The 18,698-nt window shown below is 44.5% G+C and overlaps 2 protein-coding genes across 2 annotated transcripts in view; one reads left to right on the forward strand and one right to left on the reverse strand.

Moving 5' to 3' along the window:
• Nucleotides 1-345: 345 nt before the first annotated feature.
• The window catches only part of LOC115798618 (aldehyde oxidase 1-like), an 18,949-nt gene continuing 596 nt past the window's right edge, over nucleotides 346-18,698 (reverse strand). The window contains exons 2-18 of the mRNA XM_030755526.1: nucleotides 17,393-17,519; nucleotides 17,155-17,277; nucleotides 16,641-16,737; nucleotides 16,382-16,506; nucleotides 15,945-16,078; nucleotides 15,280-15,367; nucleotides 14,650-14,736; nucleotides 14,368-14,559; nucleotides 14,055-14,282; nucleotides 13,700-13,795; nucleotides 12,643-12,846; nucleotides 12,508-12,560; nucleotides 12,312-12,426; nucleotides 12,147-12,212; nucleotides 3,061-3,249; nucleotides 2,801-2,968; nucleotides 346-993 (exon numbers count right to left, since the gene is read on the reverse strand). Of these exons, the coding sequence (XP_030611386.1) occupies nucleotides 943-993; nucleotides 2,801-2,968; nucleotides 3,061-3,249; nucleotides 12,147-12,212; nucleotides 12,312-12,426; nucleotides 12,508-12,560; nucleotides 12,643-12,846; nucleotides 13,700-13,795; nucleotides 14,055-14,282; nucleotides 14,368-14,559; nucleotides 14,650-14,736; nucleotides 15,280-15,367; nucleotides 15,945-16,078; nucleotides 16,382-16,506; nucleotides 16,641-16,737; nucleotides 17,155-17,277; nucleotides 17,393-17,519 (2,143 nt within the window). The 3' untranslated portion in view covers nucleotides 346-942. The remainder of the gene's footprint in view (nucleotides 994-2,800; nucleotides 2,969-3,060; nucleotides 3,250-12,146; nucleotides 12,213-12,311; nucleotides 12,427-12,507; nucleotides 12,561-12,642; nucleotides 12,847-13,699; nucleotides 13,796-14,054; nucleotides 14,283-14,367; nucleotides 14,560-14,649; nucleotides 14,737-15,279; nucleotides 15,368-15,944; nucleotides 16,079-16,381; nucleotides 16,507-16,640; nucleotides 16,738-17,154; nucleotides 17,278-17,392; nucleotides 17,520-18,698) is intronic.
• LOC115793333 (uncharacterized) lies at nucleotides 3,440-7,702 on the forward strand. The gene is made up of 2 exons (XM_030748274.1): nucleotides 3,440-3,598; nucleotides 3,809-7,702. Exon 2 carries the CDS (start codon nucleotides 4,638-4,640, stop codon nucleotides 7,566-7,568), a length of 2,931 nt encoding a protein of 976 aa, XP_030604134.1. The 5' UTR covers nucleotides 3,440-3,598; nucleotides 3,809-4,637; the 3' UTR covers nucleotides 7,569-7,702.

Genomic DNA, 18,698 nt, shown 5'->3' on the forward strand with positions numbered 1-18,698 from the left:
CTCCCCATTCTGATCCTCAGTTTAAGCTTCAGCAGGTCATCTTGACGATGTTTACATGCCTAAATGCACTGAGTTGCTGCCATTTGATTGGCTGATTAGATATTCCCCTTAACGAGCAGTTGTAACTGTTTATTTTTCACCCAGTACTCTCCACAGTTTCACCGTCTAACCTGCTCCTGTAAAAGCAGCTTCATCCTCATCTTCAGACAAATCTGTGTTCATTTGTTAAACAAATATATGTCAGTAATCATGGCTTTAGTCTTTAGAGTGACTCTGACACTGTTACCTGTTTCTACTGAATGAACAGACATGAAAAGGAGTTTTTTAAAAATAATTTTATTCATTGTGATTTGGGCATTTTCAATTTTCAATCAACCGTTCTAGTGTAAAAACAAGCGACGTCTTAAAGTAAAAGTAAAATCAAGTCAACAATAATCTCAAATTTGATTCCTTATATGTAAAATAATCAAATTAGTAAAATATCTGTGGGCTGAAATTCACCTAAGGTACCAAAATGGTGGTTAACTACTCTAAGAACTAATTTGCTGTTTGAGAACATAATGGGTCAAATTTCAAAACCAGGTGTATTCCAAGCTGATTTAGTGCACAGTGGAACACAACATTAAGTATAACTTGTGATTCTGTGTGATAGATTACGGGGAATAATCCATGCAACAACTGAAACACACAAACTGTGCTTAAATCAAAGATAACTTGATATACAACTGAGCGCGCTGACCTTATGGCCAGGTGGACCTGTATATCCCAGTGGTCTAAGTGAGTTTCTGAATGTCATAAACTGATACATTTTATACACCTGATGACAACTGTAAAATTGTGTATTAGGAGCACTTCTGTCCTGCAGCTGGTAGTGAATTTCACCTGAATTATTTAAGAATGATTAGATCCCCATTGGTTTAAAATCTTTAGTATGATTCACTTTCAGACGTCTAAGGCCCACGGTTTGAAAGATCCTGGTTTACTGGCTGGAACCTGGAAACAAACAAACAAACAAAAAAGGAATTAATAAATATAACAACATTTGTCACCTGTCAGAAAGTATATTCACGTATATGAAAGTTGTACTATTTGATACGTATCTATCCTTCAAGTTTGAAGTCAATGTATTGCACAGTTGCCGACAGTGGCGGTCCTAGCCTGTTTGGCGCCCTGGGCGAGCATCCCCGCCGGCGCCCCCCCCCCACACACACACAATAGCGATCGCCGCACTACTACACTTGGGGGGGTAATGAGCGACTGCTGTGTGGTGTATGTAGCTTTCTGCCATGGTCTGACAGACAGGCTTTAACAGAAGGTCCCCCCACCATCACAGGCACACTCAGAATTTCTTTTAAATTTTTATTTGAAAAAACATGGAAGAAACTGAAATATTACACAGCTTCTGCTTACCTTTATCTTTGCTTGTTTCTCCTCTTCTTCTTTTCTCTTTTTCCTAAACTGTGCACCTGATGGCTTTGACCTTTTCCTTTCCATCTGCCACAATTCGCCACCACCACCGCCCATCCCCAGGGTTGTCAGATCTGACTGACAGTTGCCAGCCCAACACAACAAAACCTCCACTGAAACTCATGTTAATAGCACCAGGTGTGATATATATTTAAATATACAAGCTTTGGGTAACTTGTTAAAATTTTGGCTGCTTTTCACCATATTTGGTAGGTTTTTAGGAAGTTTTTATTGTAAAATTATATATCTATATAATTTTATAATTATATAGAAATATCTATATAATATTCCACCCCAATGTGTTCACAAGCTGCCCAATCTGGCAACACTGCGCCATCCACCAACATTTGTCCAAACTGTCTAGATTCGTATTTGTGTTATTTTTTTTATCAGGATTCGGGTTCACACAAATACTGTGATTTAATGACCATATTTACAGTATTATAAATGAAATGGGCTTTGTGTTCTATCAGTTGTGTGCATCTAATTTTATTAGACGCACAGATTCATTCTGTGGAACATGGGAGGAAAAAAAAAAAAAAAGAGTCAGTTTTGCATATCTCGCAAAAGTTTTGCGAGATCCTGAGTTACTTTTGCGAGATCTCGCAAAACTTTTCAATATTAGGACATACACTTCGCGTTAATCTTGATATGACAGTGTCCGTGAGGATGAAAGGTTTGGCGAGAGACTGCCAGCAAAAGTCGCCTTTATTTATAATTCAGCGGTTACTGTTGGCTGTAACCAGGCCCAAACTGTACAGGCATGAATGAATGAACCCGGCTGACAGTCTCACTCTCACGCCATCACTGCTTCACTCGACTCGCACCCCAGGCTGAGAGGAGAAGGGGGCGGGGCAGCGCTGTGTGTGTGACGATCGAGTGAAGCAGTGACAGCGAGACAGAGAGAGAATCCCCCGCCTGCCCTTTTTCTTCTGTTACAACCTGTCTGACCATGGCAGAAAGCTACATGCAATACACAGCAAGCAGAGGGCGCCCATTATCCCACAAGTGGAGCAGTGCGGTAGGCGTTGCTGCGGCGATCGCAATGCGTTGGGGGGAGGGGGGCGGTCATGCCGCCCTAGATGAAATGCCGCCCTGGGCGGCTGCCCATGTCGCCCATATCAGAAACCGCCACTGGTTGCCGAGATACCGAAAGCATGACGGACAGACGGGGGACAGAAAAGTGATCCCTAAGTCTTAATATTTCTTCTAAAGGCTGAACTCTTTGGCTTTTGTGATCCTTAACCACAAAGCTGCAGTTATGGGACTTAAAACCTGTAGAAAACATCACTTTAGCTGTACCTGAGGTTGTTTTATAAACGTGAATTATTACCTTCTTAGTGAACGGGGAGGCACAGGCCAGACAGGCCCTCTCCGGTGTCGCAGGGGATTTTAGAGTAAACGGTCCTTTCAAACCGGAATCTGAACGAGCTGCAGCCACGGCATCCTTGATGGCAAAGAACACAGAACTGCCCAAGAAGAGGACGGGTTCTCCAATACCCTGCGGAGCCAGATGAATGTCAGCTGCATGATACATTAAGTATATGACAGAAGATGGTTTAGGACAACCTGAGGCCTTGTTTGTGTTCTGACCTTTGAGGAGTAGATGGCGTGGGGGTTGTCAGAATCTGGCAGCAGATAGACGTTAAATTGAAGCGGCACGTCGCAGACCGCCGGGATCTTATACTGAGATGGTCCTCGAGTGTACAGGAGCCCAAAGGGAGAAAAGTTCAGCTCCTCCATAGTGTAGAGACCCAAACCCTGCATGAACGCTCCCTCAATCTGAGAGGAGGAAGGAAAGCATGGCAAGGAAGAGGACAAGATTTAAAAAGCAGACACCACTGGCCCCGAAACACCAACGCATACAAGTCAAAAAGCACAAATATAGAGTACTGTGCAAAAGTCTTAAACCACCCCTCATTTCTATATTTGCTGCTGAAGGAAATAGGTACTGTAGTTTGTAAAGATGTGCAAGTGTAACAGTTAATATTGTATTGGATTCCACTTGTCATTATTTTTCATTTTGGGTTTATGCATAGCGGGTGAAACGGCGCCATCTCTTGGTGGTTAGCTGCGATAAGGGTAGTGGACACAGGAACCTCGTTGCCAGTGTATGGGAGAAGAGCACGAGGTGGGTTCGCTGATATTAGCACTGTGGAAAATGTTGTGTATTATTGCTGTATGTTCATATATGATCACTGGCTAACTGTAATATGTACTTATAGCAACCAGGACACTAATGAGTTGCATATTGTACCTTTGATGAGATTAATAACATTATAACACACAGTTAGAAAAGTTCGCTAGCCTGATGTTAATGGAAAATGCTATTCCTTGTAAGGTGCTGTACCCGATGATGAGCCCATGATTCTGACCAGTACATGTTCCGTTTCATGCAGGTATTTATTTCATGATATTGTATTTTATTTCAATATAAATGTATTAGACCTCGTCGCCAGTGTATGGGAGAAGAGCACGAGGTGCTGTACCCGATGATGAGCCCATGATTCTGACCAGTACATGTTCCGTTTCATGCAGGCAGATAAAGTCAGCATTCATCTCATCCTGTCTCCTGATGGTCATTGAACACAACGCAGACACAAACTATACGACGAATGGAAACACAGAACTGGGTTATGATTATTTGGACCGAGCTGAATTAATACACGGCCAAGTTCAGCACGGTTACACTGGTGCCGTGACCCGTTCTTCAGCTGCGTCGGCGCGGGCTGAGTCTACTTCCCGGAGCGCTCGCATCGGAGTACCGGGGCTGCGTCTACTTCCTGGAGCCGCTCGCTTCGGAAGTGCCTCAGATTCGGGACAGCTGTGTGGACTCTTTACCGCTTTGGCGGTGTGGCGGTACTTTGTTTAGTAAATGCAAAGCTATTTTTAACCCTTTGTACCGTTGTTTGGAGCTGTTTGTGGTTTTATGAGTGGCAGCACTGTCGCCATTGACCGCAAATTTTTTTTGCTCTCTCTACCTCAGTGAAGGAGGGGCGTTTTGAGACGCAACTATTTTGAGTGTATTTATTTTGTGGATGATTTCTGTTGCCCTGTTCTACTTTGTTGACCTGATGGGGATGCTTTTGTTCCCCTGTATTTGAGTTGTATGTGCTTTATTTTTTTGTTATTTTTGACTGTTTTTTGCTGTTGTTGGTAAAGTGTTGAGTATGGCAGGCAATTTTTTTGGTAGGGGGAGAGGGTTTACCCCTATGCCTGCAGCTGCTAGAGGGAGAGGTGTGCTTTTGTACACTCCAGATTCATCCTCACCAATACCAAGTTATGCAGGTTTGGGTGGAAATGTTAATGACACTTTTGATGCACCACAAAGTGATGTTAATGATAAACGTTTGGGTGATATAGCTTCACAGATTGGAATTTCTATTGGTGAAAGTATTGCATCTTGCATTGAAACCCGCCTTAATAATACACTGTGTTCAGGAGTAGTTGGGGGTACAGCTAATGAGTCTGCAATGTTAAATGTCATTGTTCGCCCTGATGTTAAAGAACCTGTGAGTTTTACAGGGGATCATGACTCATGTTCAGTCCAAGAGTGGGAAGTCATGATGTTATCCTATTTGAAAAAGAAGGGCATCCCTGTGGCTGAACAAGCTGATGAAGTAGTATCTAAGCTTGTGGGGAGGGCACATGAAGTGGTTAAAGTGGGCATACGCAGTAAGCCAGTTTTGAATCTGCGTGAAGGACCTGAGCCCATTTTTGAGTTACTGAAGCAACACTTTAGTGATACTATGTCCTACAGCTTGCCCTTAGCTGATTTTTATGCTACTGTGCCCCATCCTGACGAGCACCCCTTTGACTATTGGCTGAGACTTAATAAAGCTCTGGATGTGACAGAGGACTCTCTAAAGAGACAAAATAAGGCTTTTGACTATCTGTCACGTGACCTAGCTGCCATGTTTATCCAGAATTGTCCTGATCCTGAACTGTCGCTCATATTCAAGTGTAGACAGCTGAAAGAATGGACAGTTGCAGAAATTCACGAGAAGCTCGTTGAACACTGCAGAGCTCGCAAGCGACTATCCAAACACAGTGTGACCAATGTTTTGCCTTCTCAGCAACAGGAGGTCACCACTTCTATGCAACGTGCGACACTCACAAGTGCGATTGTGCCTGCGGCTGCTGTTGTGTCGCCACCTGCTGGACAGGCAGCCGAGAGCTCCCCGGACCGCCTGGACCAGGTCATCACTCTGCTCGAATGTGTTCTGGAGCAGCAGCCACAACAGTACAGGTTTCAAAGTAAGTTCAATGTGCGCACACAGAGAGACCAACCAATGAAAGTAAAGCCCGTAGTACCGTGTGCGGTATGCAGCGATGATGGACACACTACTCAGTACCACTGCAGGTCAAACCGTCTGTGCTTTAACTGTTTTGCGCCTGACCATGTGCGAGTGGAGTGTCCGGGGGCCGTGGTGAGGGAAGCTAGAGGCGCTAAGCAGGGGGGCGCAACCACAGGAAAACTGAGTGGCCTGCATGTGGTGGGGGCAAGTGTTGGGCCTAAAAGTGATCCCCCTGTTGCAAATGTTGATGATGACATGGAGTCTGTATGCCAAAGTGTGTGCGAAGTGAGAGAGATGGGATACACACCTATAGTTCAAAACATTCAGAGACTCAAACAACATGACAAACTGTTTTATGAAGATGTGACACTGGGAGGAGAGGTTACGGTCAGAGCTTTGTTAGATAGCGGATCAATGGCATGCACCCTGAGCTCTGATGTAATACCTCGGCTGTTACATCAGCATGTGTTGAGGGGCCCCACCCTTGAGCCGACAGACACCGTGTTGATTGGGTGTGGGGGTTCCAGAACCTTACCTGCTGGAATGTGCGATCTGGAGATGGAACTTTACAGCTGCAAAGTGATTGTTCCAACATTGGTAGTTGAGAACCAGAATGAAGAACTGATTGTTGGCAGTAACCTGCTAAGATATATTGTTGACAGGTTTAAGGTGAAGAGTGATCTTCAGAACCAGGGCTCCACAGCACTAAGTGACAGTCGTGATGTGGGGCAGAGGTTGTTAAGCTTGTTTTCAAGGATGGAAAATGGTGATGAAGATATCCAAGATGCGGTCGGAACTGCTAAAATTAAACGAGCTGTTACACTTGAGCCCATGACAGAGCACCTGATTTGGGGCAAGCTGCCGCGGGTTGATACTATGTTGGTTGGAAGTGCTGTTGTTGCTGAGCCAACAACAGCAAGATCTAAACCACGGACAGTCTTAGTGGGGAGGTCGGTGTCAATCTTAAGAGGTGATGGCTGGCTCCCGCTAAAGGTGATTAATCCGTCTAACAAGCCAGTTACTCTGAAACGTAACGCTAAGTTGGCGGATGTGTCTATTTGCAGTTCAGTGCAAGTGTTCGCTGATTCCCAAATCGGTATCCAACAACAAGTACAGGTGCCGCTTGATGATGGTATGAGACACAGCCTGGTTTCGGAGACCTCTACCTTACCAGATCATCCTCACCCTGTGACAACATGTGTAACCGACCCTCCCCAGTCAAAGCTAAGTGAACTGGGACTCTCTGATGTAGACATTGAGTCGTGTGACGTTGCCCCCGAATACAAGGCTAGACTGGCGGAACTCATAGTCGAATACCAGTCGATTTTCTCGAGGGACAAGCTAGATTGTGGTAAGGCCACTGGTTGCCTACACCGTATCAGAGTCATGGATGAGAAACCATTCCGGTTACCATGTAGACGCATACCGCCCACCCAGTATGAAAAACTGAGAGAGGTGTTGGATGAGATGGAGGAGCGTGAAATCATTCGAAAGTCTAGCAGTGAGTTTGCATCTCCACTGGTGATCATTTGGAAGAAGACGGGTGACCTGCGGATCTGCAATGATTTCCGCTGGCTCAACGCACGCACTATCAAGGATGCTCACCCGCTCCCTCATCCAGCTGATGCTCTAGCAGCCTTGGGGGGCAATGCATTTTTTTCGACCATGGATTTGACCTCTGGCTATTACAATGTGGAAGTCCATGAGGCTGATCGAAAGTACACTGCCTTTCATCGCCATTTGGATTGTACGAGTACAATCGGATGCCTCAAGGACTTTGTAATAGTCCAGCTACATTCATGAGGATGATGTTAAATATCTTTGGGGACCAGAACTTCATGAGCTTACTGTGCTATCTGGATGATGTCTTGGTGTTTGCCCCGACAGAGGAGCTGGCACTCGAGCGTCTGAAAATGGTCTTTCAGAGGCTGCAGAACCATAACCTCAAACTCGCCCCAAAGAAATGTCACTTTCTGAAGAGGTCAGTGAAGTTTCTCGGTCATGTCATTTGTACAGATGGGATCCAGCCCGATCCTGACAAAGTGTCTGCTATCACCGCTCTAACTGAGTCAGACCTTATGGAGGATGGCACGAATATTCCTTCTCAGAGAAAGATCCGCTCCTTCCTTGGCATGGCAGTCTACTACCAGCCGTTTATTGAGGGTTGTTCTGCCATGGCCAGACCATTATTTCGACTAATCTCAGGTTCTAAAGGTCCACGTGGAGGTGGGAGGAAACGTCGCCAAGCCCGTAAACAGCTCCATGCTGAGGATTGGACTGGGGATTGTCAGCAAGCTTTCTGCCAACTTAAGCAGGCTTTGCTGGATCGGGTCATGCTGGCCCACCCGAACTTTAGTGAGCCCTTTCTGCTGTCTGTGGATGCTTCTTCTGATGGACTTGGTGCAGTCCTGTCACAGGTACCTGCTGGTGGTTCAACAGCCAGACCAATTGCCTTCGCCAGTAAATCGCTTAGTTACGCCCAGTCTAAGTATCCAGCGCATCGGCTAGAGTTTTTCGCCTTAAAGTGGGCGGTGTGTGACAAATTCCATCACTGGTTGAGAGGTCACCAATTCACCGTGTGGACAGACAATAATCCGCTGACCTATATTCTGTCCAAGGCTCGGTTAGATGCATGTGAACAGAGGTGGATCGCTAAGTTAGCGCCATTTCAGTTTGACATCAAGTTCATTCCTGGATCAAAGAATGTGGTGGCTGATGCTCTTAGCAGGCAGCCCTTCGTACAGTCTAGTACATCTCACCGTTTGACAAGAGTACCTTATGACAAGTTACTGGCAGAGGCTGCAGCGCTTGGTGCTAATGGAGTTCAGGAGGTGTTTCGCTGGTCAGCTAACCCACCTGAAGTAGCCTCTGAGTGCGGCCAACAGATATCTCAGGGTGTGGCAGTTGTTAAGTCAGGGACAGTATCATCGCTGGAGGTGGCTGCTGCACTTCATGGATGCAGTGAAGGAGACGCTGTGGTGTGCCCACATGCCCTTCTCCTGCCACAGTTCTCGCAGACGGTTCTAACACCCCCGCAGGTCAACTCTGAGGTGTTCTCGCATGATGTATTGAAAGAAAAGCAGAGAACTGATGCTGTTCTGAGTAAAGTAATCTTCTTTGTGGAGAGAAAGCGGAGACCATCCAGGAGGGAACGTGCCAAGGAATCGTCTGAGGTCGTCAAGCTTTTGAGGAGCTGGGATAAGCTTGTACTGAGAGACGGAGTTCTGTACCGGGTAGCTAAAAATCCTGTCACAAAGAGAAAGACCTACCTTTTTGTTGTTCCTCACTCATTGCGCAGTAAGGTGTTACAAGGTGTTCACGATGAGGCTGGCCACCAGGGTCAGCAGCGGACATTGTATCTGACAAGACAAAGGTTTTATTGGATAGGCTTGCTGCGTGATGTTGTGGAGTATGTACGACACTGCAGACGCTGTGTAGTCAGCAAGTCACCAGAGCCTGAAGCCAGAGCCCCATTGAAAAATATAATGACCTCTGAACCTCTTGAACTGGTCAGTGTCGATTTCTGGACTGCTGAGGATTCGTCAAATCGTTCGTTGGATGTGCTAGTGGCTACTGACCACTTCACGAAGATGGCACACGCCTTCTTGTGCCCCAATCAGTCAGCCAGAGCAGTTGCGCACCAGTTATGGAACAACTACTTTTGCATTTATGGGTTTCCCAAGCGGCTACATTCGGATCAGGGGGCCAGCTTTGAGAGTTCGCTAATTGCAGAGCTATTGAATGTGGCAGGTGTGCAAAAGTCACACACTACACCTTATCACCCTATGGGAAATGGCTCGTGTGAAAGGATGAATCGGACTCTAGGTAACATGATTCGAGCGCTGCCACCAAGAGCTAAACACCGTTGGCCCGAGGCCCTGAAATCCCTGACATTCGCCTACAACTGTACAGTGCATGAAACAACTGGATATGCACCGTTTCTCCTCATGTTTGGGAGGGTGCCACGTCTTCCGGTGGATGTCATATTTGGCTCTGTACTCAGTGATCCAGAGGTGGTGGACTATGACCGCTACATTGAGTCCTTGCGGAAGGACATGAGAGAAGCCATGGCCGTAGCTCAGTCAGCGGCAACTAAACAGCTCCAGCGTCACGCTGATTTATACAACCGTAAGGTACGGGGGGTACCGGTGGAAGTAAACGACAGAGTGTTGCTGGCCAACAGAAAGGAACGTGGCAAACGGAAGCTTGCTGACCGCTGGGAAAGCACGGTGTATGTGGTGGTCGGAAAGGACAACGAGAGCCACACATTTAGGATTCAGAATCCTGTTACAGAGCAAGTGAAAGTGGTCCATCGCAACCTAATAATGCCAGTAAACTTCCTCCCTCTGTCCGAACATGACTCTGATGACCAGGAGGAGGTTGTATTGTCACCATCTTCAAGTGAACTTGACCTTAGTGTCGAGAGGTCAGTTGTCGGTGACACTATTTCTGACTCAGCAGAGTTTAGAACAAGAGTGTGGGTGTCTGAACTGCCTTTGGGAGAAGGCAGTGGGTCAAGTGCAGTGGATGCTGAGCAGTTGGAGCTGGATGAAGCGTTGGAACCTGCTGATGTCTTGTCCAGGGGCAGTGCGTTACCTCAAGGCCAGCCAGTGTTTGATCAGTTGCAACCCACTGACGAAGCTACGTTGATGGACAGCAGTTCACCAGACTATGGCTGCCCGGCATCCCTGGCAGTTTGCCCAGAGACTCTTACGGCTCCTAATACTGCCGCTCCTACCGATATACCCGCTACTGATGCTGTCACAGCAACAGTAATTGACGGTGCGACTCACCGTAGATCTAGAGCTGGGCGGTTGTTGAGACCAGTGACTAGACTTATTGAAATGATGCACCAGACACCAACATTGGTCTCATGAGTTCTTTGTTATAGACTTACAGTTTTGTTTGTTCTCATTTTTACTTTGACGAGGTTTTGTGACATTTTTGATCAATTGTCTGTTTGTCTTGCTATTCAAGAGGTGTGTTTTGCAGCTACATGTTCATTTAATATGTATATGGGCATATTTTTTTTCCCCTACGTGTGTAGATAGGGTCTGGCCAACCCTTTTCTCATACTGATCCTCATGGGATAGTCTTTGTGACTGGGTAATTGTAACTGTGATTTTGATGTGATAATACCTCACCAGCAATTTTGGAAACGGTGGTTCTGTCTTGGTTTCCTGTGCATTAGAATAGCGGTTGTGCACCTTTTTGTGTGATTGTACCTGTGGTTTTATTGTATTGGTCATTTTTTTGTTGTTTTGTTTGTTGCAATGGGACAAGTGGAATTCAGCAGAGGGGAGTGTAACAGTTAATATTGTATTGGATTCCACTTGTCATTATTTTTCATTTTGGGTTTATGCATAGCGGGTGAAACGGCGCCATCTCTTGGTGGTTAGCTGCGATAAGGGTAGTGGACACAGGAACCTCGTTGCCAGTGTATGGGAGAAGAGCACGAGGTGGGTTCGCTGATATTAGCACTGTGGAAAATGTTGTGTATTATTGCTGTATGTTCATATATGATCACTGGCTAACTGTAATATGTACTTATAGCAACCAGGACACTAATGAGTTGCATATTGTACCTTTGATGAGATTAATAACATTATAACACACAGTTAGAAAAGTTCGCTAGCCTGATGTTAATGGAAAATGCTATTCCTTGTAAGGTGCTGTACCCGATGATGAGCCCATGATTCTGACCAGTACATGTTCCGTTTCATGCAGGTATTTATTTCATGATATTGTATTTTATTTCAATATAAATGTATTAGACCTCGTCGCCAGTGTATGGGAGAAGAGCACGAGGTGCTGTACCCGATGATGAGCCCATGATTCTGACCAGTACATGTTCCGTTTCATGCAGGCAGATAAAGTCAGCATTCATCTCATCCTGTCTCCTGATGGTCATTGAACACAACGCAGACACAAACTATACGACGAATGGAAACACAGAACTGGGTTATGATTATTTGGACCGAGCTGAATTAATACACGGCCAAGTTCAGCACGGTTACACAAACATGTATAAAAATGCAGTATATGAGGCAAAAAAGGAACTCTATTAGGCAGCTTAATGTATTCATTTAGTGTCAAAACATTTACACAGTGCTGCAAATATAAAGGATCTTGTTTGTGTTGGTAAACGACACCGAAACAACTGCCAGCAAATCGCACAAAGATGTAAAATGGCACGCAAAGACAGAAAAAGGTAAAATACTTGAAAATGACATTTATTTTATAGGAAAAAGTTAAACAAAGTTTCCTGCTTTAATTTTATCTAATTGTTTTGTGTGGATATTTATGATTAAAACAGAGATACAGTCACCATCCTTTAGTTTGACTCTTTGGAAAGAGCTGACCTTAAAGTACAGGTCTCACCTGGCCCACGTCCACAGATGGATTCACACTTTTGCCGATGTCGACCACAATGTCCGTCCTCAATGTCTGCAAGAAGCAGAAACACAAGAAAAGTTCCTTTACTTTTGGAGAACTCCCCCCTGTTTACAATCAGTGACTTTCAGAGTTGAGATGGTTCAGACGGACCCTGTAGTCTCCTGTCAGGCAGTCCAGCTCCACCTCGGAGCAGCTCACTCCGTAGGTGTAGTAAGAGTAAGGCTGGCCCTCCATCTTCTCCCAGTCGACGCACAGGTCGGGACCTCTGAGGACAAACCAGAAGATACAGCCACTTACTGCTACTCTATTACTTTTTCCCAATGGAATCATCAGAGTTTTGTCATACCTGTAGTATCCAGTCGCTGACAAACTGATCTTCTCCATAAATGCTGCTCTGGCCTGCGTTCAAAGACATGTTTATTTAAAGGGTCTAAATTTACAAAAGTCCAAATTTTACATCATTCAAGAAGGATTTTCATACCCAACTCTCCCATGTTCCTTTGGGGTTCTTCTTTCTGATTGGCTCCAGTCGCTGGTACAGAATCTCGCAGGCATTCTTGACCGCCATGCCGTTGGCATCAGTGCCAAAGGAGGCGGCAGACGGGCAGGTGTTGGGAACGGTGCCGGTGCTGGTTTCACTGATGTAGATCTTTGAGGCTGGGATGTGTAGTTCCCGGCTCGCTACCTAACAACAAACAGGAATCAAACCCCGAGTGTATAGGGCATAAATCAGGTGTTTTTCCTGCCATTTTTCATAATAGTCCTACTGTAGAGGAATTTGTGATGCAGCGTGCAAAAGACTCATACAATATGAGGAATCCCAGCTGTGCACAAAAAAAACAACCATTTCGCAATAAAGAACAACTGGAGTTTCCAATATTTCCAATATTTCCAATGTTTGTTAACCGTTTTGGTGTACAGCACTTTGTATTTGCTGTGGCTTTTTAAAGTGCTTGATAAATAAAGCTTGATGATGATGATGATGAACCGTCTGCAAATGTCTCTCAAAACTCAAAGATGTAATTTACTGAACAGCTTCTGACGCATTAGATTTTCAGAGAACCTGACCTCTGACCGTTACCTTTAGGTCAAGGTCACAGAGATTCAAACTCGTGTGAGATTTTTAGTAGATGCATCGACGGTGTGAATTTGAACATCCTAGATCACATTGTCCTCGAGTTATGGCCAGTGTTTAAGTTTTTGTGGAACAGACGATGCTGCCAACACCAACGCCAAGGCTGCGACAATAGTTCGACTTTTTCTTTGAAACAGCTGAGCTAAAAATAGCTGTCCAAACATTCATGAAATAGTTTAGGGCTATTTTCAATGGCAGATTCATCAAAATCAGTGGTCGACTATATGCATGGCAGCACTTGGGTGCATGCAAGACTGAGTTAAAAACTGCATGAGTAGATGAAAATAAAAGAATGCGCCTTCTACTGCAACAGCATGCTGGATTCATACCAAATAACTTAAGCAATTTCAGTGTCGCAATAAAAAATCGTGATCAGTTTGCTAAAAGCTGTGCTGTACAGTACCTGTTGCATTTTAGTGTGGATTCCCTGACCCATCTCCGTCCCGCCGTGACTCACCAGGACAGACCCGTCTTTGTAGATGTGGACCAAAGCTGCAGCCTGTCTCACACAAACACACACCATGAACTACACAGAAAAACAATTACCCGCCCTTTTTTTTTTTTTCCCTAAAGCAGTTACTAATCTCATTCTCCAATCTCATTGTACATCCTGTATAATGACAATAAAGGCATTCTACTCTATTCTATTCTAAATCATGAATCTTAAAGTTTGGTTGAATGGATTTAACCTGCAGATAGCCAGCCACAGCAGTAACCAAAAAGAAAAGCTGACACAGACCAAATGAGATCCCACCGACCTGATTAAGGAAGCTCTCTGAAAAGGCGATTCCGTATTTGATGGGGATGATGGAAATCCCCCTCTTCTTCCAGCGGTTCTCCTGGTTAAACTGCTTGATGGCAGCGTGGCGGGCGCTGAAGTCAGACCTGAGCTTACACTCGTCCCAGCAGCGCAGCAAGTTTTCAGGGTCGAATGCAAACTTGTAGTGGGTGGTTGAAGGACCCTTGTACATGTTGATCTCCCGAATCTGAAAAAAGGATTTTAAATATTTAATTAGACGCCATTTTATAAACATAAGGTCGAGCATATGGGAGAAGAGGATGAGGTGTGACCTTGTCTGCGGGGGAGCCCAACACCATCGCCACGTCGTTGATCATGTTTTCCACGATCAGCAGGCCCTGGGGCACCCCGAAGCCCCTGAAAGCGGTGTTTGAGGGCAGGTTGGTCCTGCAGGCGGCACCATGACCTCGCAGGTTGGGGATGTTGTAAGCGGTGTCCATGTGGAGCACCATCTTTTCAGCAACCTGCAAACAAAACAACAATCCACAGTTACGTTTTATATTCCTGTGCTTTCACTGACATTTATCTTGAGTGACATTTACTCCTTCACTTACCAAAGGAGACTCATCGGCAGCGTTGCCGCCATTGGCAAAAAACTGGAAATCTGCAGCAATGATCCTCCCGTCATTCATGAAACCCACCTGAAGCAACAAAAACAGACAACTTTTAGGATAATGATAAATACTGCCTCATTCAGTTATAAACCATTTTGGATCATCACCATGTGGGAAATAAATAAAATTAAATAAGTAAGAAAATAAGAAAGTAAGTAAAGAATAGCAACAAAAGTATTTAATGGATGGATAGATTGTTTTAAAGTCCAGAAGTAGTTCAAAGTTTAGATAAAAAAATCACCTTTTCATAGTGTATATGCAATGAATTGGACTTCTTGTTTGTTTTAACAGAAAATTTGAGACCAAAAGAATATTTATATGAACTCTTATAATTAAAGGCATCTGCATAAAACAAAAAAAAAAACAAAAAAACCTGCATTAGTCCTAAAGAATGTGAAGCATTCATATGTAACAGAGTTAAGGGTTTTTTAACTGTTACTTTGAGCTTTGGAGTTTTTAGATCACTGAAAAATTATACTTTTACAAACATTTCCAATCTGAGCAACTCGTTCCATACAGTGGGCAAGATCTCAAGAGTTGGAAATTATATCCTGGGAGCCTTGGTTGTACCTTATATTTTCCCAGGGTGGGATGTCTGCCCCCTGTGATCAGCATGTCTTCACCGCGCTCCAGGACACAGCGGACGGCACGATTGGTTCTTCAAACAATTACAAGAAAGAAAAGAAATTCAAAAACTTTCCAGGTTCTTATTCTTTAATTCCATCATAAATTTCTCTCTAGACCTCAATCACACAAGCCTAGAGGCTGGCCAGTGGAAACCTCCAGTTGCTAGGGAAAAATTCTGTGTTCCCCAGCTGGTTTGTGAGTGGTTGCTGGCAGGTGAAATTGGTTGCAAAGTGGGTGCTGCACCAAATACCTTCCTGAGATTGCTTTGATTGCTAGCAGATTGCTGCGGTCACCTGCAGTGTGACCTTTTAAAATACGTTGGTTGTAGCTGTAAGCTCTCTATTTCAGCTCAACTGCAGCTCAGCGAGCAGTTGTTGATCTTTTAAAGAAAGCTGCTTTTAAAGGTCAACTGCAGCAATCTGCCAGCCACCAAAGGAATCACAAGGAGGTGACACATCAAATACCTTTTCACAACCACTCTCCAACCGGTTGGTGAATACACTTTTTCTCCTAGTGACCGGTGAATGCCAAGAGCTAACTGACCACTCTCCAGGCCTGCGTGAGTGAGGCTGCATTCTGAAAGAGATTTGTTAACCCTTTGGACTCACTTCCAAGCAGCCAAAGATGAGATAGAAGCCAAGATGGAGGTTTTAGTGACCTTCCCGCCAAAGGCTCCACCAATTCTCTTGACATGACAGGTGACTCTGTTGGACGGGATGTTCAACGTCTCTGCAACAGCATCCTTCAGACAAATCCAATTTCAGCTCTCTTTATGTTCATGATGCCAACTGATGCCACAACAAGGTTACATGGCTGTTCAATGGTTCATTATCAGGTTAACTGACAGAAAAACTATGCAGGAAATTCCATTTAAACACAACACACACACACCTTTTACCATTTAATCCTTTTTTAAACACCAACAAATCCCAGTTAAACTGGAAGAAAAACAGTTTTAAGTCCGACTTGACCATTTACACATGATCCATTCAGTCATCAGTACAGCAGTGAGTAGTGACAGTCAGTAAAAAATATTTGCTATTACCTGAATTAAAGTCGGCCACTGAGTGGAGACATAAACGTTGAACTCCGTCTCCTCGCCGACAGGAACGACCAGCATGCTCTGCGTCTCCATGTAGAAATGCTCCTGGCCTCCTATTCGAATCTCCCCTGAGATTAAAAATAAAAACGCAAAGCTTAAAATAATCAATAAAACCAAAAAACAAAAGCCTGTTTTTTGTTTGTTTGTTTGTTTGTTTTTTTGGGGGGGGGGGGGGGGGGGGGTTCCTTCTGCTGACTTTTACCTTCATAAACCCGATCGACGTTTTTAAAGGCTTCGGTCACATCTCCTCTCTCGAGCATTCGCTGGGGCTTGAAGTAAGACGACTTTTCGATGGCTTCCTGTAACAAATGAGTGACGACAACAGCAGGAGAAGCTGTGATTAAACAGCTGTGGGTCATTCCATGAAAAATAAACAAAGGATGAAGCTGTATGAAAATGTAGGGGCAAAGGAGAGTAACCTATCCCACGTGATGATCTGACCCAAGAAAGTTTACCCAAAATGCACTTTTTATGGGTTTTTTTTCCAGTAAATTATGAGATAACAGATCAAACATCCAGAGTAACAATGGTTGGTTCTGTTCTTCTAAAACACAGACATTGAATTCATTCAGTTTTACTACTGAAACTATAATATATACCAATAATATATGTATATTATATCATATAAACTGCACCAATTTCCAAACCAAATTCCTCTCTGTACTTTAGTGGCCTGTAATTCTGAGGGTTTCAGGTGGAATTACAAATGGACAGACCTCAATGGTGAAAATGGGGTCCGGCAGGTCTTCGTAGCTGATCTTTACAGCTGCTGCTCCTCGTTTGGCATGCGCCTTAGTGTCTGCGACCACTGCACAAATCATCTGACCGATGCACGATACCTGCAGACACACAGCAGGGAACCCTGGAGGTATTGAATGGCAGCTGGTTTGGAGGTTTGTGCTGGAATTTACGGTTACTGTTAATGTGACTGAAGACGAATCCAAAATGCTCTACCTCGCTCTCAGCAAGCAGCTCCTCGTGATAACCACAAAATGTGCGGACTTTCTTCCCGGGAACGTCTTTGGCTCTGATGATGTCAACAACTCCGGGAAGCTGTAGGGCCTCACTCACATCCAGCCCTCTGCCAGACAGCACATGCAGTAAAGCATTAGCACAAAAGAAAAAAGGAAGAGCCCTTTTTCTCGCTACTGCATGTGGATGATGGGCATAGCCACAGTGACATCACCTGCTGGTTTGTGAAGTCTGATTTTGGCCACTGCAGGAACGGCCAGATTACTATACTTCACTCATCGGAAGTGGAGCACAGGCTTTTTAGATGGTTTGTTAGTACAATTAACCACACAGAAAGTCTTACTGTTAGAAGATAATTGAATTAAAATGCTCCAAAAGCATTTTTAACAACAAACACTTCAGTTCCTCTAGTGGCCACTTGAGGGTGACGCTAAAAGTGAGTCAGGCTCCATAGACTCCCATCTTAAAATGTCCAACTTTACAGCACAAATGCACATTTACAACCTGATCCAAAAAAACTATTTGGGCCTCTATGAACAGTTTCCTCTTTTGTAACAGCTGTACAGCTGAAGCCAATTAATTTGAATATGCTAAGGGTTAAAGGTCGGGGTGTGGCTGCTTTGACTGACAGGTGTACTGACATAGCTGTTGTACCCGATACCTGACTCCTAGACCTCAAGTCTGCTGATTTATGTCACTGAACAAGAACTGCACACCAGGATTGTGCTGCTAGTGCCTTTGGCAGCATTTTTAAGAGATGTTTTGACTTCCTGGAAAGTGCACACTGCCCAAGAAGACTGTGCTCCAGTTTTGGTGAGTGAAACTCTAGTATGCCTGTTCCTCAGCACGGTCTGTGTATATGCACAGAACCTCTGCAGTTTATGACAGAGCTAGCTAGTGTTAGCTTCTTGTCCAAACAGGATTAATTAAGGATCCATAGACTGTATAAAAAGATGGATGTAGCTTTGTGATGTCACCTACTGGTTTCTGAAGTATCATTTTCCACCTGTAATGAAGGTCCTCTTCATTACTTGTCTAATCAGTATAATACACGTCTAATTTTAATATTTGTGTAAAAGAATATGCTCACATAAAGAGGACAGTTTGACATATTTTTAGGGCCCGAGCACGAACTGTGCGAAGGCCCTATTGTAATTGCTTCGTTTATTATTATTTTTTTTTTTTTTTTTTTTGTTTTTTAGTAGGGCCCGAGCACGAACTGTGCGAAGGCCCTATTGTATTGCTTCGTTTATTAGGGCCCGAGCAACGAACGTGTCGAAGGCCCTAT

Source organism: Archocentrus centrarchus, chromosome 2, assembly GCF_007364275.1.
Source record: "Archocentrus centrarchus isolate MPI-CPG fArcCen1 chromosome 2, fArcCen1, whole genome shotgun sequence".
Lineage (NCBI taxonomy): Eukaryota > Metazoa > Chordata > Actinopteri > Cichliformes > Cichlidae > Archocentrus > Archocentrus centrarchus.

Bases quoted from the DNA above. Each gene is read 5' to 3' on its own strand.
- LOC115793333 (XM_030748274.1), top strand. From the start codon at position 4,638: ATGGCAGGCAATTTTTTTGGTAGGGGGAGAGGGTTTACCCCTATGCCT.